The 22,929-nt window shown below is 41.9% G+C and overlaps 1 protein-coding gene across 1 annotated transcript in view; it reads right to left on the reverse strand.

The window, feature by feature from the left end:
* The window catches only part of BLTP3A (bridge-like lipid transfer protein family member 3A), a 60,464-nt gene extending 37,739 nt beyond the window's left edge, over positions 1-22,725 (reverse strand). Inside the window, exon 1 of the mRNA XM_079779993.1 lies at positions 22,467-22,725. Coding sequence (XP_079636119.1) covers positions 22,467-22,510 — 44 coding nt within the window. The 5' untranslated portion in view covers positions 22,511-22,725. The remainder of the gene's footprint in view (positions 1-22,466) is intronic.
* Between the last annotated feature and the right edge of the window lie 204 nt (positions 22,726-22,929).

Consider the following 22,929-nt stretch of genomic DNA (forward strand, 5'->3'; position numbering starts at 1 on the left):
TAAGAACCCATTATTTCCATGGGAACATGCTGAACAGCATTACAGCCAATAACACTTCTGAATTTAGAGAAAAGAGAATGTTAAAGAATAAACATCTAATGACCACACTGTCTCTATGCCATGGAAGATGTTGGGTGTAACCTATCATTATACTCATGATTGTGTCATCTTTCTATTCAAGAGCCTACAATGGGAATTCTGGGAATATGGTTGTAGCAGTAGCAACGTAGGCTCTTGATATTTCTGAATCCCCATATAAAAACAGACAGAGCATGGGGGGGCAGGGGACAGGAAGAGAGTAACCAAACACACACACACACACACACACACAAAACAGATCAATTAGACAGCAACACAAAAAGCCCATGGACAGCCCAACTACAGTGGCTCAGTTGGTTGAGCATCATCCCATGCACTGATAAGTTGTGGGTTCGATCCCAGTCAGGGTACTTACGAAGGCAACCAATCAATGTTTCTCTCCCCCTACCCCCTCTAAACATGTCCTTGGGTGAGAATTTTTAAAAAATAACACTAGAAAATAAAGCATCCTTATAACCCACCCCCCATACAAGCAAGAGGGCAAAAACATCAACAGCCACAAGACATGAGTGCTATAAGCAGCTGTGCAGATCTACATAGAGGGAAGCAATAAGACATCTGACAGACCAGAGAACAGAAAAACCCCAAGCCAACCAAGTCTTAAATGTAAGACAATGTGACCAATTTGAGAATAGCAATTGAAACTGGAGGGGTTCTGTCCACTGTGTGGCCCAAAGTAGCTGAAGTAGTCTAGCCCTATAAACTCATATAACTAACCAAGGCTTCTTCTCAGGACAGGGACCCTGCACTGAGAAGAAACTGCTGGGAGAGGAATCCAAATTGAGTAAGATGGGGTAACAAATGGAAAAAAAAACAGTCCAAATTAAAGGGTGTGGGCTATGGGGGGAAGATAAGCACTTATATTTTTTAACACTACTTGAAACAACAGAAGAGGGAGATCTATGAAGTTAAAATATGAAACAGTAAGAGGCTAATTATTAGCTTGTTAAGTAGGGTAAAATGAACGCCAACCCCTTACACATACCTTTGATGTTATAAAATACATGACCTCCACCTATAATCTTGCCAAAGGGATTGAACCTGAATCTCATCATGCTACTCACTGGGTCCAATTGTTAATTTGCAGAAAATACAGGACAGAGGAAAACTGCTGAGCTGCACCCTTAAGTGTGCAATCAGGAAGATCAAGACCATGGGAAACTCTATAGGTCAAGTGGCCTGGATATAAACAATTCACACAGGCCAATCTTCTCACTAGTCTATGTTCATTGTCTAGTCTTTGCTCATGTGTTCTCACCCACTCCTTTCCTGGAGGACCCTCATCAACATCTGCCATTCAAGGCCCAACTCAAGACTGCTCACTGAGGCTTTATTTCCCTAACTGCTGCAACGCATATTAAACAATTAGGGTCGCCCTAGCTGGTTTGGCTCAGTGGATGGAGCATCGGCCTGCGGACAGAAAGGTCCCAGGTTCGATTCCGGTCAAGGGCACATGCCTGGGTTGCGGGCTCGGTCCAACGTGCAGGAGGCAGCCAATCAATGATTCCCTCTCATCATTGATGTTTCTCTCTCTTCCTCTCCCTTCCTCTCTGAAGTCAATAAAAAAAAAACAAAAAAAAATTAGGGTCTTAGGATGTTCTCTAATTCTCCCATGTGTGTCCACCCCTGAGCAATTAGATGTTAAGCTCTTTGAAGTCAGGGGCTTAGTCTTAGCCTCCCTCCTAATCTAAATGGCTACCTGGCAGAATTCTGGGCCTATGTACTGTAACTTTTAGCCAATTGCACTGCTGGCTAACTAGTCCCAGCTCCCTTCTCTCATCTCCTTTGGCTGATCAATTTAAGGCCAGTTCCTCATAGCATAACCTTCTCCCCTGTATGACAAACTAGATGAGTCTCATCCCTGTCATTCTTTCTCACTGTTACTGCCTCTCATAATTACTATTTTCCACACAATAATTAATTGTATTTGACCCTCCACTGTAACTATACTTAGCCCTTACATATATTAGATGCTAATAGTTGACTTTAGATTAATACATATTGTTTACCACCCAGCTGGCATAGCTCTGGTTGAGCATCAACCTATGAACCAGCAGGTCAAGGTTGGATTCCTGGGCAGGGCACATGCCTGGATTGCGGGCTTGATCCCCAGTGTTGGGTGTATGAGAGATAATCAATGATTCTCTCTCATCACTGATGTTTCTATCTCTCTCTCCCTCTGAAATCAATAAAAATATTTTATATATATATGTATATACATACATATATATATATATATACATATATATACACACACACACACACACACACACAGTTTACCAACTTTTTATTTTTCACCCATATCCTTTCCTTTTACTAAGCTGTGTTTCTAGTGTTTTTGGTTTTCCTTAAACCATAAGATCATGACATGTAAGAGTTGTATCTTGAATTTTTTTCTACAATGCTCAAAATGGTATTGTGTACAAAGACTCTTTAACAATAATTCAAATGACAGTAAAAACAATTTTAGAGCCGAAACCGGTTTGGCTCAGTGGATAGAGCGTCAGCCTGCGGACTGAAGGGTCCCGGGTTCGATTCCGGTCAAGGGCATGTACCTTGGTTGTGGGCACATCCCCAGTGGGGGGTGTGCAGGAGGCAGCTGATCGATGTTTCTCTCTCATCGATGTTTCTAACTCTCTATCTCTCTCCCTTCCTCTCTGTAAAAAATCAATAAAATGTATATTTTTTTAAATAAAAAATAAAAATAAAAACAATTTTAGAAATTTATAAACATGTAAAACAATGTTGTATAATAATAAGGGATACATAGGAATGCACTGGCATGATAAAAAATTCAGGATAAGTGCTTATATGTGGGACAAGGGGAGGGGTCCACAGGAAGCTTCAACTACATGGATAATACTTATTTCTCATTGGAGTTGGGAGGTGACTGTATGGCTGTTCATTATATTACTCTTTTTACCTTTTTATATGGTAACCACAATAATAAAAGCATAATATGCTAATTAGACCGGACAGCTGAACGACCTTCTGACGTCATTCCGGACGTCCTTCCAGACGAAGCTGTGGCAGCGGGGGCCAAGGCAGAGGCGGTTAGGGGCGATCAGGCAGGCAAAGGCAGTTAGGAGTGATCAGGCAGGCAGGCAGGCGAGCAGTTAGAGGCGATCAAGCAGGCAGGCAGTGTGGTTAGGGGCGATCAGGCAGGCAGGCAAGCAGTTAGGAACCATAAGTCCTGGATTGCAAGAGGAATGTCCACCTGCCAGTTTAGGCCCTGGGATCCCTGCAGGACCGGGCCTAAACCAGCAGTTGGACATCCCCCAAGGGGTCCCGGATTGCAAGAGAATGCAGGCCAGGCTGAGGAACCCCCCCTCACCCCTGTGCACTGGGCCTCTAGTTTAATAATAAATCCTTCTAAGATTTCTGCCATATACTTACTATTGAGAGAACTACTCAGCCATGAGTCTCTCATACTGCTACATGGTCTTGCTCGCTATGCCAAAAATGCACGATCCTGACCACTCCTTACCCAGGCCACTTCTCAGGATTGTGTTGCAAAGAGCAGCTTTGAGAGATAATGTCCCCTCCAGAAGAGTAGGCTTGTTAACCACTTACCAAAAGAAATGGGTTCCCCAAATTCAACGTTCCACTCCTGTAACACATGTATAGGCATCTATCTGGGCCCATTCATGTCACTCCCATGGAACTTGGGGCATGGGGACTAATTGTAAACATAAGCTTATGCTGCTTGCTAGGCTATAAGTAATTAAGTCCTTTGTCTCTGATCCAGGAATCTCATGTGTTCTGCCACATACATGAACTGTAACAGACTAATTATTAGCTTCTATACAGGGTAAAGTAAAATCCAAGACCCTTAGACATACTTTTACTGATTTTAATTAATAAAAGGAATTTAAATAAATATTTACTGAATATAAACCAATTTTGTTCTTAGATTCAAAAAGACAAGCTTTCCCTAATGGCTCTTATCATCTAGAAACTAACTTGCCACAGAGGGAAAGAATTCCTCTTTTCCTGTAAGGAATGGCTACCAGCATGGAAACAGGAGTGGGTTGTGAAAGAGAAAAAAAGAACATCTTAACACTTCCACTACATGAAACAACCACCAAAAGAAAAGGAAGATATATAATGCATGCCCCGTTGAGAAATATGGAGGCAACATAGTCCCGAGGGACGGAAAGGAAAGTAGAAAACAGAACTCAACATTATTTGTAATCACTAAGTACAGGCAGGCTTTCTTTTTCAAGTCCCTTGTGTATTTATTTATTATTTCTTTCAAGTCCCTGTGTATTTAAATAAAATATTACAATTATGCCCTGGCTGGTGTGGCTCAGTTGAGTGTTGTTCCACACATCAAGAGGTCACAGTTCGATTCCCAGTCAGGGCATATGCCCGGCTTTTGGGCCCCATCCCCAGTAGGGGGCGTCTCTCTCCCTCTAAAAAAATCAATAGAAACATATTTTTAAAAAAGATATTACAATTATTATTTCTTCCTTAGCAGTCATTCCTTTACTGTTAAATATTCAGGAAAGCCACATCCGCTCAGAAATTGGGGCCAGCATCCTTCAGAAGTATTTGTCTTAAAGATAAGAATATTTGGAGACATAAAATTAGTTTGTAAAAACTGTATGTTTCCTCATGTCCTCACCACAGATTCTGGTAAGACCCTATCTTCCTACCACAGCTGAGACATGGAGGGAATGGCCACTGTCAAAGATGGAAGTAAGGATCCCTTTAATACGCAGGAGAGGGGAGAGAAAAGTCTAAGAATCACTCAATAGGCTACTTCTCCTGGTGATAAAAAGGCATTTTTAAGAAAAGAAAGTGATAGGGACTTTTTCAAGTATATTCCTCTGAAGAAAGAGGAACATGCTTCGAATAAAGTGAAACATAAGCAAAGCCCAAGAATGAGCTACACTGCTTGCTCCACTGACATTCTCAGAGTGATTATACTCAATAGGTGTCACAGATCTAATTTCTACATTGTATTCTATGCAAAATCTAACTATTTACATCTCCATACAAAATAAATGGCATTTTCGAAGCCTTGAATTAAAAAGTATGAGACTGTGTTACATTTCATCTTAACCTTGCCAGTGTTTAGGGCAATGTGTGACAAACTATGTGCCTCTGATCACGGGGATGGCATCACTTTGGTATGTTTAACATGCAGATCATTGGGCCACACCCCGGATATGCAGAATCACAAAGGGGAGTTGGGTAAGGAATCAGATTTTTTAATAAGCTCAAGACGATTTCTTCGGTTCTCCAAAGTTTGAGAATGCCTTAATTTGAGGTTTCAGTTAACCAGCTAAAATACTTCAAGGAAGAGAAAGCCAGAGGCTGCAGATGGAAAAGAGATGCAAAAATCCATTCTTCAAGAACAAAATTTTCAACTTCTATTCTTATTATGCCTTGGTGGTTAAGAGCACAGGCTTTTGAATTAGACTTGGGCTCAAAATGTGGCTCTGTCACTTACCAGTACTGTGACTTTAGGCAAACTGTTCAACCCACCTCACAGGGCTGCTGGAATTAAAAGAGCTATATATGTAACATACATTAAATAACTGGCATTTATTAAGCACTCAATAAAGAAATCGTAATCATTGTTATTTCTGGATTTCACTAACCTCTCCTTTTAGAAAAGGCTTAAATTATTATCTTTTAAAAAAGGTTTAGGAGATCATTTTAAAATGTATATAAATATTGAATCATTATGTTGTACAACAGAAACTAACAATTTTTTAAAAGGTTTAGGAGACTTAGGTTATTATCCAAGGACTCAGGTTTTCTTCAAGAGTCCACCTCCTCAGATCTACCTTCCTGTCTCAATGTAGCATCTACTATTCCCAGTATATTTCTACCCTTTCAACCTAGGTTTCTAGAAATTGAAATCTGAACAAGATTAAAACTGAATTCATGTTCCCCAGAAATCCTTATTATATCCCACTCTGACTCCAAGAATAGATCTTCATCTCTTGTCTCTCTAGTACCAATGGGTCACAAGAGAACAGAGGACAGGGAATAAAATCATAAATGAAGTAGTCAAAATCAATCTTGTAAGGGCAGGGCCAACCAATTGAAAACAACAAGCCTAGAGGTGGGAACCAGCAGAGTTCTATGAATTCTGTAGCCATGTCAATTGGCAAATGACAACACTGGCTTCTTCAGGGCAGTTCTGACAGTAACCAGGTGGACTTATGTCTCTGATTGTCTTGGAGATGATGGCATGTGTGTGAACTCCAGCCAGCCAGAACTGGAGACTCACCTCAGAGAGGACTGTTCAGCAGCCTGCTGGCACGCTGCCCTCATCAACAGCACTAACACAGCAGAACAGGAAAAGCACAAAATCTGTCTTCCCATCCCAAAGTGGATTAGGCCCTGGATGAAAAGTGATCATTTGTATTTCTAGGTAGGGCACAGAACAATAAGCAAGTGACAGGATAAACTTCCTTTTCTTACATAATTTTGACTATTAGAGTAGAGAATCTCTACAGAGATTACCTGCTTCAATCTCTACCTAGTCACACAATCCCTCTTAACTTTTTCCCCAGACATTTTTACTCTACCTTGACATACAAGAACGCTGACTTAACTTTTTTTTTTCTAGGCCACTGCTGAGTATGGAGATGGACACACAGCTTAAAATAATTTTATGTCTTTTTATCCTATAGACTAGGCTAGATCAATGTCCTTTGGTCAACTAAGAGTCATTTAAAAACAATTTACTTTGTAAAACACAAATGGTTTTGGAAAAGCTTCATCCCCTGACCTGGACTAGCAGAACCAGACTACTAACGATAATGACATTTTACTTTGTACACAGCATTGAACTAAGGAACTTAAATACATTATTTCCATTAGCCTTCACTATACTTCATTTTTCCCATTTTAAAGAGTAAGAACATGGGGTTCAGATGTGAAGTAATTTGCCCAAGGTGACAGGGCAGGAAGAGGCAGAGGCAGAGTATGAACCCAGGTCTGCTCACTGGATTGTCTTACTTCTACTAACATCTCTTACTACTGTGTTCCTCCAAAACACACCTGGCACAAAATAGATTTACAAGCTGTCTCAGAAATGGGTGGAGGACATTCTTTCCCTTTTTACAACCTACCATGGACTGCTTAACCTGTATGAGAAGAATGAATGTAAACGTTGATGGGCAAAGTTATAGTTTAACTCCATCAAAAACCTTTCTAAACTTTTCCAACCCAATCAGATTAATAAAATCTTTCTTAAGTATGCCCAAGGTTATCACCACCATTCCAGCAAACTATCCCAATCTCTTCCAAGAAACTAACAAGAGACCACAGAGGGTACTATGCCATCAGCTCTATGATCCAATGTGCAAGTAATCATCAAAAGCTGAATAACCAAGAACTCTTAGTCCGCTCTAAGGACTGCTGATGGCACATGCAGGTCTGCTCTACCACCACGGCTGTTCTCCCATAGCAGCAATAGTGATATAACATATAACTGCTTTTTCATTTAGCAATTTAGTTTCATATTCATAAAAAATGAATATTACTCTATTACTTTCTCAAAAAAAAGGTAGTAAGAATTCTTCAGCTGAATTTGTCTGCATTTTATAGTAATAACAAAAAATAGGTAAAAAAGGTGATCCATTGTGGGTGAGTTTTGCAGAGATCTGCTCAACCAGGGAAACCACTAATGAGATCTGATCTGAGACCACCCTAAGGTCTCTGGCACAAACTTTATTCAGCATTTGTGTCCCTAATTGAGGATTATATCACTGAGTCCAAGGGTGGCTGACAAGGCTAATGGAAGCCTGCTATTTATTCTGCTTCCAGTATGTGGGAAAACATTTTCTGGCCATCTGTTACTGTTACAGAGCATAGAAGCTAAGATGAAATCGAGTTGGAAAAACAGACTTTGATCAGGTTTCATTTCTGCCAAAGGACTGCAATCTGCCAGAGACAACAGAGAAAGACTCTCAGACATCGTGAAAATGTACAATGTTGAGAAGTGAGAATTCTTAGATTTGCAGGTTCACAGAATTTCTAGAAAAGATCTTAATCTTTAGTCTAAATTTATAATTTGCAAATGGTCATAAAGTTAAATGACTTGCCCAAGAATCACAGCTAGCCAGTGGTAAAGCTGGGACTAAGTAAATGGCAGAAATGGGACTTAACCCAGCATTCATTCCAATCTTGCCCAGCCGGCATGGCTCAGTGGTTGAGCATCAACTTATGAACCAGGAGGTCACAGTTCAACTCTTGGTCAGGGCATATGCCCGGGTTGCAGGCTCGATCCCAAGTGTGGGGCATGCAGGAGGCAGCAGATCAATGATTCTCTCTCATCATTGATGTTTCTATCTCTCTCTCCCTCTTCCTTCCTCTCTGAAATCAATAAAAATATATTTTAAAAATTAAATTAAAAAAAAAAAACTTCTGCATGGCCCTGGCCAGTGTGGCTCAGTTGGTTGAGCATCATCCTGTGAACCGAAAGGTCGCTGGTTCAATTTCCAGTCAGGGCACATGTCCAAGTTGTGGCTCAATTCCATGCAGAAGGCAGGTAATCTCTCTCTCACATTGAGGTTTCTCTCTCTCCTTCTACCTTCCTTTCTCTCTAAAATCAATTTTTTTAAATGTTTTTTTAAAAACTATTGTTTAGCCCTGATCGGTTTGACTCAGTGGATGGAGCATCGGCCTGTGGGCTGAAGGGTCGCAGGTTCGATTCCGATCAAGGGCATGTACCTTGGTCGCAGGCACATCCCCAGTAGGGGGCGTGCAGGAGGCAGCTGATTGATATTTCTCATCGATGTTTGTAACTATCCCTCTCCCTTCCTCTCTCTGTAAAAAAATTAATAAGATATATTTTTAAAAAAACTATTGTTTAAAGAAATAAAAAACTTCTGCATGAACAGATAGATATATGACTTTCTTAGGAGAAAATTCTTTCCTTATAGATTTTTGTTTGTTGTTTAAAATGTTGGGTTTTTTAAGTGGTTTTGTCTTATTTGAGGTGCAAATTATATACGGTGGCTTATTTCTCAACTTTCCATTTTGTTCTACTGATCTATTTATCCTTATGCCATTACCACACTCTATTACTGTAATTTCATTTTAAGTCTTGAAAGTAGTATAAACCCTCTCATTTTTTCAAGATTATTTTATCCATTCTAGGTCCTTTTCATTTTCATATAAACTTTTAAATCAGCCTGCTAATTTGTCAGAAAAAAAAAAAGAGCACCTGCTGAAATTCTGATTGGAATTGCATTGACTCTGTAACTGGATTTGGAGATTCACATAGTATTAACAAAAATCAGTAAGCCTATCCTTGAACATAGTATACATTTAAGATATGACATATTTATTTAAGTCTTCTTTAATTCCTCCCAGCAATGTTTTGTAGTTTAGCATACAACTTTTCTTAAATTTATTTCTATATATTTTATACTTTTGACACTATTTGTAAAGGAAATTTGTTTTTTCTAGTGTGTTCTGCTAAAACATAGCTCTAAAAGTGTATTTCTATATTGACCTTATATCCTGCAACCTTTTTTTTAAAAAATATATTTTATTGATTTTTTACAGAGAGGAAGGGAGAGGGATAGAGAGTTAGAAACATCAATGAGAGAGAAACATCTATCAGCTGCCTCCTGCACAACCCCTATTGGGTATGTCCCCTCAACCAAGGTACATGCTCTTGACCGGAATCGAACCTGGGACCCCTGAGTCCGCAGGCTGACGCTCTATCCACTGAGCCAAACCAATTAGGGCTATCCTGCAACCTTATTCAATTCAGTTATTCACTCTAGTAGTTGTTTTGTAGATTCTTCAGGATTTTGCATATAAATAATTATATTATCTGTGAATAGGTAAGTTTTACTTCTTCATTTCCAATCTCTATGACAACTGAAATTTGTATTTTGATCTCATATTCTGCAACCTTGCTAAACTTATTAGTTCTAATAACTTGTTAAAAAATAAGTCATTAGATTTTCAACATAGACATTCATTCATGTTGCCTACAACATCTTTATCAGGATTTTGTTACCAGAGTTATGATAGACTTATTAAATGAGTTTGGAGCCCTTCCCGATTTGGCTCAGTGGATAGAGTGTCAGCCCACGGACTGAAGGGTCCCGGGTTCAATTCTGGTCAAGGGCACATACCTTGGTTGCATGCTCCTCCCCGGCCTGGGCCCTGGTCAGGGCTCATGTAGGAGGCAACCAATCAATGTGTTTCTCTCACATTGATGTTCCTCTCTGTCTTTCCCTCTCTCCTCCACTATCCGTAAAAATCAATGGCAAAATATCCTCGGGTGAGGATCAACAAAAAACAAAACACACAAAAAAAGCCCTAGCTGGTTTGGCTCAGTGGATAGAGCATCGGCCTGTGGACTGAAGGGTCCCGGGTTCGATTCCAGTCTTGGGGCACATGCCCAGGTTGAAGGCTCAATCCTCAGTAGAGGGCATGCAGGAGGCAGCCAATCAATGATTCTCTCTCATCATTGATGTTTCTATCTCTCTCTCCCTCTCCCTTCCTCTCTGAAATCAATAAAAATATTAAAACAAATAACAACAACAATAACACAAGTTTGGAAGTGTTTCCTTTCTTTATTTCCTAAAATAACTTGTGTAAATTAGGTACTATTTTTTCGTTAAGTGTTCTATAGAAATCACCAATAAAACTATCTGGGCCTATAGGTTTCTTTGTGAAAAAGGTTTTGAGAACAAATGCAATTTCTTTAATAGATATAGAGCTACTCAGATATACTATTTCATTTTGACAGTTCTGGTAAGTTATGTTTTTCAAATAATTTTGTACATTTCATCTAGATTGTCAGAAATGAAGGATATACTAACTGAAACGAAGAATAATTTACAGGGAATCAACAGCACAGTAGACGAAGCCGAGATTCAAATCAGTGATTTGGAATATAATGAAGCAAAAAAACACCCAATGATAACAGCAAAAAGAAAAAAAGAATCAAAAATTATAAAGACAATGTAAAGAGCCTCTGTGACAAACTTCAAGCATACCAACATTTGCATCATGGAGGTGCTGGGAGAAAAAAGAGAGAAAGCAAAATATTGAAAAACTATTTGAAAAAACAATGACAGAAAACTTCCCTAACCTGGAAAAGGAAATATCATACAAGTCCAGGAAGCACAGAGACTCCCAAATAAGATGAACCCAAAGAGGCCCACACCAAGACACATCATAATTAAAATGCAAAAGGATAAAGACAAAGAGAAAACCCTAAAAGCAGCAAGAGAAAAGCAATTAGTTACCCACAAGGGAGCTCCTATAATACTGTCAGTTGATTTCCCAACAGAAACTTTGCCGGCCAGAAAGGAGCAGCAAGAAATAATCAAAGTGATGAAAATCAAGGACCTACAGCCAAGATCACTCTACTCAACAAAGCTATCTTAGAACCTATGGACAGATAAAGAGCTTCCCAGATAAGAAGAAGCTAAAGGAGTTCATTACCACCAAACAAGTATTAAGTGAAATGTTGAAGGATATTCTTTAAGAAGAAGAAAAAGATGAGTAAAATGGCAATAAATACATATTTTAAAACAACTGAATCTAAAAATCAAAATAAACAAACAAGCAGAACAGAAACAGACTCAGAGAAAGAGAACATTTTGATGGTTGCCAGATGGGGAGGTTAGTAGGATGAGTGAAAAAGGTGAAGGGATTTAGAAGTACAAATCAGTAGTTACAGAATAGTCATGGGGATGTAAAGTACAGCATAGGGAATATAGTCAATATTATTCTAATAAACTATGTATGGTGTCAAAAGGGTGTGAGATTTATCAGGATAATCACTTAGTAAGTTATATAATGTCTAATCACTGGGGTATACTCCTGAATATAACATAATATTGTATGTTAACTGTAATTGAAAAGAAGATTTTTTTTAAAAAAACAAGCCACCTGGCTCAAGAACTTAACTACACTTTACCATCTACTTTTCAACAAAATTAACAAAGTTATAGAGGTTTAGAGAAGTTCCAGTTGCCTCAGGCCCAGGTCAATGGCAACAAAGACAAACTGAGCCTTATATCCAGATCCCTTGGCATAGCACATAGGCCTCTATTATCTAGCCTATCTCTCCAATATTGTTTCTAGCTGTGCTTTACCCTCAAACTCTATAGGCCAGTGACACAAAATGCAGTCTCATAACCTCTCAAATCAGTACAATTTTCCTCTGCCTGGAAGGAAGGAAGGAAGGAAGGAAGGAAGGAAGGAAGGAAGGAAGGAAGGAAGGAAGGGAAACATTTATCTTAGAAAAGGAAAATGTATGTTTTCTGCTCTGCCTGGGAAAGCACTAGACCAGACGATTAGAGGCAGCCAACTTGAATGAATTTAGCCCACCCTAATCTGGATTTTCTACATATTGGAATTCCCCAACTTTCAAATGACTCATACATACCACAAACAGCTGCCCAGACCCTACCCCATGCCCACTACCACTGCAACAGAAATCATTTTGGAAAATCAAAAACAAACTAGGAACTTCCAGAGTACCTGTGGATTCAGAAGCTATGAAAACAAGAGTAGCTTAGGTGAGCTGACCCTGTAGGGCTTATTCTGAATTAGAGATGGTCTAATTAGAATAGCATTCCTGCTCCAAAATATGTACTCTATTTTCCCCCCTTGACTCAGCTAAAATCATATATCCTAAAGAATTGGAAATATTGGTGAGAAAGTAAGATGAGCAGAGCATGCACACCTGGTTGGGAGAGGGGGTATGGTAGCAGATGGGTGAAGGTAGAATCAGCACAATGGGGTGCACATGTACAGGGGCCTTAGTAAGTGAAAAAGAGACATAAAGGAGAGAAAAGAGAGTGTATCAAGAGCAAACTTCAGCTGTTTCAGAATTTAGTCTAAGTCAGTGGTTCTCAACCCAAACAGATTCAATTCCAGGAATGGTACTGCCAAGAATTACATTTTCTAAAATGGTGACAAACACTTGGGAAAGTTCAAAACAATCTTCCCCCAGTTGCAGACCTGGAATTCACTGTAGTTTAAAGTTATGCAATACTTTGTGTTTATATGTAAAACAGTTGGATTCTAGGTTTATATAATCTAAACAGGTAATTCACCCATGTAAATATCAAGAATCATTCAAAGTCAAAAAAGACAAATGATAATGCTTCTTTGCACGAAATTATTCTGGGAACTGCATGACATCAGCATATCCCAGATCAGTAGTCGGCAAACTCATTAGTCAACAGAGCCAAATATCAACAGTACAATGATTGAAATTTCTTTTTGAGAGCCAAATTTTTTAAACTTAAACTTCTTCTAATGCCACTTCTTCAAAATAGACTCGCCCAGGCCTTGGTATTTTGTGGAAGAGCCACACTCAAGGGACCAAAGAGCCGCATGTGGCTCGCGAGCCGCAGTTTGCCGATCACTGTCCCAGATGCTCGTGAAATGCTGGTCACATCCCTCAATCACAACCTAAAGTTTTTGCAGAGATATAATGATCTCGATGATCTAAAAGATCTTACTCCAAGAAATAGGAAAGAAAAAACTTTTCCTTCTACTTCATCTTCCCTCTTACTTCAAATGGTCCCTAACAACCAAGACCCAGAACTCCATCTAGTGAGCTTATACCATATATGGCTTTTGTGGGCTAATTTGGGACCCAACTCAACATTATAACGCTACTAGAGGCCCAGTGTACTAATTCGGGCACCAGTGGGTCCCTTGGCCTGGCCTGCGGGATTGGGCTGAAACCAGCTCTCCGACATCCCCCAAAGGTTCCCAGATTGCAAAAAGGCGAAGGCCAGGCCAAGGGACCCATCAGGGCATGATCAGGGCTGGGGAGGGACACGGGAGGTTGGCCAACCAGGGCGGGACTGAGGGAGGGCTCCAGGGCGTGTCCAGCCCGTCTCACTCAGTCCCAATTGGCCAGACCCCAGTCACAAGGTAACCTACTGGTCGGAGCGTCTGCCCCATGGTGGTCAGAACACGTCTTAGTGAGCGGTTGAGCAGCCTTAGCATATTATTAGCATACTAGAGGCCCAGTGCACAAAGATTCGTGCAAGAATGGGCCTTCCTTCCCCTGGCTGCTAGCACCACCTTGGCTCCAGCCCAGAGCCGCCTTTCTGCCTTTCTACACTGCCCAGAGGCCTGGAGCTGCTAGGCCACTGGGATCGGGCCTAAAACGGGTGGTCAGACATCCCTCAAGGGGTCCCAGATTGGAAAGGGTGCAGGCTGGGCTGAGGGACACCCCCCGCCGTGCACGAATTTCATGCACCAGGCCTCTAGTGTACTATAAAGACTGATTATACATGTAAAACAACAATTGCTATAAACAAGTAAAACAAATATTTTATAATACATCCAGTCCTTGTTTTTATGGCAAGAAGGTAAAATCTAATTAATAATACACTAATATAGGTTCTCTGGTGGTCTAGTGGTTAGGATTTGGCGCTCTCACACTAATATATATTATTTTAAACATTAGATTTCCCCTTTACTATAGATATTGATTGAGTCTACAGCTTATAAATACCAGAAAGTGTTCTAGTATCTACAATTATCTCCAGTAGCAAGTACTTGCCTCATCACACAAATATAAAAGATCCCTTAATGATATTGGGTGAATTGGATTTCATTGCCCTTCAGACCTCCTCACCCACTCATCCCCTGTACCTCTCAAGTCTAAGGTTCCCTGAGTTCCTGCCTGCACTCCTGCACCCACTTCCCCCACTCAAAGCATCCTCAAATTCTCTGGTTTTCGAAGCAGCCAAGGGACACAATCCCTGCCATCGTGGGGGACACACTCCAGGGGCTGTAGAGAATTGAGCTGTGTTAAAAAGAATTTTTTTCAGTGATTAATGTTATACTTACAGATTATTACTCAAGCAGATTCTATATTAGGTGAGGGTAACTAAATGACTTCTATTTTCTGTTCACTCTAAGAATACTGTATATAATTGTGCTATCTTCTTAGACTCTCTATATAAGTAAATCCTCTAAGGACCCAACCTAGTGTATACATTTCAACTATTTCACCTATGCTGAGGTCAAAGTTTACTCCTGTAGTATGCCTTGATGAAAAACATGATGAACAGGAACAGCCCTTGTTTCCTTCTCGCCTTAAGCACTGATACAGAGCATTCATCTCTACCTCTCTGTATTAAAATGTTAAGAAACATAATTCCTAAATATCTAAAAAATTAGACATTTGGATAAGTTGGAAACAACCTTGAAGATGCTGAAAAACATTATCTCCAGAAACTAACAGCAACCTCTTGAGCAATTTTAATAAGTAAAGATAAGTAGTAATAGTCATCATTTATTAAGTATTTTTTTCAGGACCAGGCACTTTTATACAATATTTCTAATCCTCAAAACAACATTGGGCATTATTACCCCCCATATTAAAGACGAGGAAGCTTCAAGAAGCTAAAAGACTTGCTGAACACACAAATGACAGAGTAAAAATATACAGCCACCTTTCAGAATCCAAAGTCCTGGTTCTTTCTGCTACCTTGATGTATCTCTCAATTTTTCAAAACAGACAATTTCATTATTTGTGTCAGATACATATGACAATGCTGCTTTTATATTTTTATTGCTTTTAAATGCTAGTTTTAAGACACAAAACAACCATTTTACCCTTGGAAAGATATAAGGATTGTAATACAAAAGCTATGAAATTCAAATTTTAGTTTCTTTAGTAAAAATGGGGTATAAGTTTACAAAACAAAATGAAACTATTTAATATCCAGGTTAGACTGAAGACCAAACAAAAACCCAAATGCCTGAAGAACAGCCCCTCCTTTCTCTCTTTTTTTTAAAAAAATACATTTTTATTGATTTCAGAGAGGAAGGGAGAGGGATAGAAACATCAATGATGAGAATCATTGAACAGCTGCCTTCTGCACACCCCACACTGGGGATCGTGCCCGAAATCCAGTCATATTCCCTGATCAGAAATGGAACCGTGACCTGGTTCATAGGTCAATACTCAACCACTGAGCCATACCAACCGGCCCCTCCTTTCTCTTTCTCTCTCTCTCTTTCTCTCTCTCTCTCTCTCTCTCTTTTAAAAATATATTATTTCGCCGAAACCAGTTTGGCTCAGTGGATAGAGTGTCAGCCTGCGGACTCAAGGGTCCCGGGTTCGATTCCGGTCAAGAGCATGTACCTTGGTTGCGGGCACATCCCCAGTGGGGGGTGTGCAAGAGGCAGCTGATCAATGTTTCTAACTCTCTGTCCCTCTCCCTTCCTCTCTGTAAAAAATCAATAAAATATATTTTAAAAAAAGAAAAAGAAAAAAAAGCTGGAGCTTTAAATATATATATATATATATATATATATATATATATATATATATATATATATATATTATTTCATTGATTTCAGAGAGGAAGGGAGAGGGAGAGAGAGAGAGAGAAACATCAGTGATGAGATTCATTGATTGGCTGCCTCTTGCGCGCCCCCTAATGGGGATCAAGCCTGGGCATGTGCCCTTGTCGGGAATCAAACTGGGACCCTTCAGTCTGCAGGCGGACGCTCTATCCACTGAGCCAAACCGGCTAGGGCCCCTCCTTTCTCTTAATGTACATGATTGTTATTTTGACAAGGAGCTAAGCGTCACATCCATTCCAAGTAAGTTATATGAGCAAATGTTTGTAAATTACCCTAATTATTTTCAATGAACCTACCTAATTTGAGCATTTCTTCCAAAAAAAGGTGTTATGTTTTCATGATTCTGACATTTGCTTGTGACTTAAATTTATAAATAGATCGAAATTTAAAAATTAAACAGAGGCAAAAATAAAGTAGCCATTTGGTTTACCACAAAGTAAAAAAAATAAATAAAAATTCATGCCCTAACCAGTTTGGCTCAGTGAATAGAGCGTTGGCCTGCAGACTCAAGGGTCCCAGGTTCAATTCTGGTCAAGGGCATGTACCTTGGTTGCGGGCATATCTCCAGTGGGGGGTGTGCAGGAGGCAGCTGATCGATGTTTCTATCTCTCTCCTTTCCTCTCTGTAAAAAAATCATTAAAACATACTTTAAAAAAAAATTCAAAACACATCCACCAGAATGGCTAAAATGAAAAATACCAAGTGTTGGCAAGATGTGGAACAATTAGATTTCCCATACACTTCTGGGTAAAAGTATAAATTGATATAGACACTTTGGAAAACTTTTGGCAATATCTATTAAAATGTAATATATGTATATCCTACAAACCAGACATCCGCTCTTACTAAACCCCCAATAGATATGTGTACATTTGTTCACCAAAGGACACACATTCCCAACAGCACTACTCATCATAGCCCTAACCTGGGAAACTATCCAAACGTGCATTATTAACAATAAAATGGATAAATAATTACAATACTATACAGTAATGAAAATGGAGGATCTATATCTTGATGCAACAATCGGGATTAATCTCACAAAAATAATGTTGAGCTAAAGAAGCCAGACATAAAAGCATACATACTATGTGATTCCATTTACATAGAACATAGAAAGACAAAACTAATCTAAACTGCTAGAAATCAGGACAGTGGTTACCCTATGGTGGAGGTAATGATGAACAGAGACACAGGGGGTTTCTTGGGTGCTGGTAATATTATTCCTTCATGTGGGTGCTGGTGAGAAGGGTATGCTCGGTTTAAAATATTCAACAGATGAGAATCATTACAGCATAGCAGCAGAGTAGGTTAAAAAGCACAGCTCTGGAATCAAAGTGCCTGTATTTGAATTCAGTTCCATCACTTATTAGTTATGACTTTGGGCAAGTTATTTACCCTCTCTGTGCCTCATCTATAATAATAAAAGCATAATATGCTAATTAGACCAGACGTCCTTCCAGATGACCTTCTGGGCGAAGCTGGGCTGCAAGGGAAGCCAGGGGTCCCAGGTGCCTGCTGGCAGCCGGAAGGAAGCCCGGTCCCGGGTGCCAGAGGGAACCAGAGGGAAGCTAGTGCCGGCAGCCAGGGGAAGGAAGGCCTACTCTTGCACGAATTTCGTGCATCGGGCCTCTAGTTTCTTTATAAAATGGGCCTAATATCTATCTTATTTAGTTAGTTTAAGGCTTAAATAGTCCTAAGACTTATAAAGTGCTTATTTGCACAATTGGCTCTTATTATTATTTTCTAAGTAAATAAAAGCACTATATTCTGAAGCAACACAAGAAGATAAGAAAGGGAAACAAAGACATATGATTTGACTATTACTAGAAAATGCATAAAATAAGTATTTGGGAAGGGAAGGTGACAATAAAGGAGCATGACCTAGAACAGTGATGGGCAACCTTTTGAGCTTGGTGTGTCAAACTTTGCCAAAAAACTGAGCATAACTCGGGTACTGTGTCACTTTGAGGAAAAAACTAACTCCAAGACTCTAGTCGCAAATGTTTCATCCTCAGGAGCAGCAAATGTTTCATCCTCGGCATGCGGCCGCATGTCATCAGAAATGGCTACGCGTGTCAGTGCTGACATGCGTGTCATAGGTTCGCCATCACTGACCTAGAAGTTGAGACTAATCCTACCAACCCTCACCTACACAGACCCTGGGCAAGCAGTCAGCCCCTGTGAGCCTTCAGCTCACCACTGTCCACCCAGGGTGGCCACGATGAGCTAGCTCTTCAGGGGAAAGAATACTAATGAGCCCTGGCTGGTTTGGCTCAGTGGATAAAGTGTCAGCCTGTGGACTGAAGGGTCCCAGGTTCGATTCCAGTCAAGGGCACATGCCTGGGTTTCGGGCTCGATCCCCAGTGTGCAGGAGGCAGCCAATGAATGATTCTCTCTCATCACTGATGTTCCTATCTCTCTCTCCCTCTCCCTTCCTCTCTGAAATCAATAAAAATATATTACTAAAAAAAAAAAAAAAAGAATAGTAACAAGTGGAGGCACTGATCAGGAGCTAACAGAGCTGAGCGCAGTCAGACTCTCTTATTCTCCATAGGATTCTGAAATTTTCTATGCCTCTGAATTTTACCTAATGTTTATATTTTTAAAATACCTACCATGTTTATCAGCTATGTCTCTGTCACTCAAGGTCATTATTTCCTGCAACTATTTGGAGCAAATAATTAAGACTTCTAATTGGTTTCTAAAATAGCCAGTCAGGTGGGTTGCTGTCATTCACACTGTGGTTAGTGTTCCTAACTTCTCTGACCATGTTATAATAGCTACTTTTTATAAACCCTATTTACATGCCAGGTACTACAATACTGTATCCCCAATCCTCAAAAAAATCTGCTGGGTATGTAGTATTCTTCCTTATTCTCATCTTTTACAGATAAGAACACTAAGGCTCAGAAAGGCTGCCTGTTCATTAAAGTGGCAGAGCTGGAAGGTGAATCTGGCTTGTTTGGCTCCAGAGTCCTTGCTCTTTCCATGAACCATAGTCCCCTGACTTACTTCACAATGATATTTCCTCTTACTTGTGTAATAAAAGGTCATTAGCTAAGGTCATTAGCTAAAACAAGAAAAATCTAACTTAGTGAAAAATCAATTTGGATATTTTTTAAATAATCACTTTTGTTTCTAAGTGAAGGTCTCCTGGGTCTATTTAAATGAATTTTGTGCATTGAAGCTACTTGTATTACACAGCAATCATCCAAACCATAGGTTAAAGCCCTTAAAAGACGTTTACATTTCTTCCCTGCTGAATCCCCAGTGCCCAGTGCCTTGTCTACAGTAGGCACTTAACAAAAATATTTTAAATAGCACTTCCCTCAAATCTTGTTTACCAAAATACTCTACTAAGGAAGATGCATTCCAACAAGACACTTTAATATCTGAAACTTTGTGACTAAAATTAAACATACTATGGAAGTCACTGGGATATCTTTCCTGCTATCAGACACTTCCCTCCAAGTCAAGTGGCACTGTCATCATCAGCAACAAGTAATTATTAAACGCCTACAAATGTTTACTTAGCCTAGTAACTCGGTCTCTTTCTCTCCTCTCTCTCCCCCTCAGGTTTGGCAAGCCACAGAAGCTAGTTCTCCTCCAGGCAGGCCAGCCTCTGCAGGTGCAGTAGAGACCATAGAGACATAAATGTCACACATGCTTAGCCAGTTATTCCAAGTCGAACAAATACAAAGGCCCCAGGAGTTTGACCTTTCCTTCAACCAGGCTAATGTCCCAGACCTCTTCCTGGAGCCCTGAATAACTTCCTCCTTCTCCTCCTCAAGCAACCACCCAACCCTGAAGAAACCAGCAATTTCTCCCAATGTCTGCCATATCTATTCCTACTTCATCTAAAAGAGATAGTTTGTTCACTGAATATGTTAGCATAGACTATTAAGTTTCCTCTTTAAAAACCCTATCCTCATCGGGATATGAAGTACACAGAATATGTGGGTCCTCCGGGGAAAGTACACCGGTAGGAAGCTGGTTTCTTCCACTACACCTTACCTTCCACTGAAAGAGGTATCCTCTCTAGGCTGTTTCCTCAGTCATAGCATGAGAGGTTGAACTAGTCATGGGCTATTCACCTGGGTCCAGAATGCCTTGCAGGGTTCAGGCATGTGCTTTAGGGGTTCATACCCCCCACCCGGGAACATATATAAAAAATTAACTGTTCACAAAAATGGATTTTTCTGGAAAAGTCCGACTTATACTTGTTGCTGTCACACAAGCAGAGGCCCAAAAATTAACCATACTTTGTGTTTTATTGAGTACTCACTATGTGCAAGGCACTGTGCTAAGTCCTTACATATAGTAATTCATGCAACCTTCACAATAACCTTTTAAGTTAGATACTATTATTGTCCTCATTTTACAGCTGAAGAGAGTAAACCAGGAAAGGCCTAGGCTCTTAAACACAATATTTTGTTAGGTGAGATCATCTCTAAACTCTAAAATTCTGATTCTATGTTCATTCAAATTATCATCAGTCCTACTTTTATTTAAATCTTTACACAGAACCACCAAACCCATGGAACATCCAGATGAAAACAGTACTACCTGAAAAGAATATATTAAGGGGTTAATCCTAGCAAAGGATCCAAAGGCACTTTCTAGCTCCAGCGGCCAATCTGCTCTTACTTTTATACCGTGGTGATTAAAAGGTGTATCTCAACCTAATACTAATTAAAGTCTAAAATTAAAGTAACAGTAAGTAAGTCAGAGTGCCAACCAGGAGAGGGGACGCAGTGGCAGCAATAGTGCCCACATACTGCTCACCCACAGAGAAGACCAGGGAGGATAATCGGTGCGAGGCCGCTGTCCGGTCTGGACTGGCTCCTCCCCCTACTCCCACCTCCTGAAAACCGCTGACCACTGTGGCCGCGGCCGGAATCACTCTCCACCTGAGATCCAGAGCTGGCTCAGGGTATCCCGGCATCACCGACCCCCGCTGGGAATAAGGAGTGAACATGAAGCGAAAGCCTAGCTTCCAAATTTTGTGGACACCAGTTCCGACAGCCCCCAACAGTAACACAGGGGTCAGCAGTTACCCAGTTACACCTGCAAACTGGATTGCCTGCCACCCTCTTCTGCCCAAATGACTGAGGGACATTGCAGTGCTTAGCAAATGGCTTCACAGCAGAGGTGGACACGGTCGGTTCTTTTCACAGGCTGTCAAAAGCCTCCACCTATTAAAGGGAAGGTTATTGAAACTTTATGCCCCACTCTCTGGACCTGTCCCCATTAGTCTGTGGGATGAGAAGGGAAGCACAGGAGGGCGCAGGGAGATCAAAGGAACGGCCCTGGGTGCGGGATATCTTTTCCAGGGGTGATGCAACAGGGTCAGCCCGACGACCCAGAGGAGCGGCTGGGAGCTTCTGGGAAGGAGAAAACCAGCGTTGGAGTTAGACATCCGAGTGGAAGACGGGTGGTGAAGGACTGGGTGCGAGGGTTACTTAGAACGGCCGAGGATGAAGGGGCTGGGCTGGGGCAGTCCGAGGGAGGAGGGCAGCTTGGAGGGCTGGGTGGGTGGGTACCCGGAGGGGAGAGGGAGGGAGGGAGGGGCAGCGGGTCCCAGCAGGAGGGGGCGGGGGCAGGAAACAGCCGGGCGGGCAGGAAAGGGTGCAGTCGTGGGGGCCTCGGAGGGACGGTCACATGCAAGGGAGGTCGGCGTGACCTGCTCGGCGGTGCGGGAACTAAGGGAGGGGTAGCCGCCGGGGATCCTTGAGGGTCGGGGGGGGGGGGGGGGGGAATAGAGGAGCTGGTAGGTTGCGGGGAAAGCGGGGTGCCGGGCACCAGCGCCAGGGCCCAGGGCGACGGAAGAGCAGAGTGGTGACAACGGCCGGGCCAGCGGAGCGGGAAGAAGGCTGTCCAGCTCGAGCTGAGGCGGGGGCCGCTCGGAGTCCCGACTCGGGCTGAAGAGAGGGAGGCCGGCCCGCGGCGCGGCGTCCGGGAGGGCAGTCGAAGGGGGTTAGGCAGGGCCCGGGACCGCTGCGGGACGGCGCGCTCACCGGGACAGGTGCTTCAGGATCTGCTTCTTGATGATCCCGGCCATGCCGGAGCCGCGTCCCGCGTGGGAAGCAAGTGGGCGGCTGTGGCCTCCTCGGCCGTGAAGCAGCAGCTCCTCACCTCGCCGCGGCGCGGGGACTGGATGCCGCTGCCATGGCGCTCTCCCGCCCCTGCCGGCGCGCTCTCTCTCCGCCGCGATCCCACCCACCTGCGCGGTGCCGCGGGCGCCTGCCCCGAGCGACGCAGAGATAGCGCAATGCCGGCCCGACTCCCGGCGGCCTGAGGCGCGCGTGGTCATAGGCCGGGCGCGCGGCGAGGGGCGGGGCGCGGCGGCGTGGGCGGGGCGCGCGGCTCCGCCCCCTCCCTCCGCCGGACAGCTGACCTCTCAGCGGAAGGAGATCCGAATGGCTCAGTCTCTGAACTGCGGGCAGTTCACACTCCGAGAGTCGCCTTGAAGCCTCGGAG

This window comes from Cnephaeus nilssonii (assembly GCF_951640355.1).
Source record: "Cnephaeus nilssonii genome assembly, chromosome: 9".
NCBI lineage: Eukaryota > Metazoa > Chordata > Mammalia > Chiroptera > Vespertilionidae > Cnephaeus > Cnephaeus nilssonii.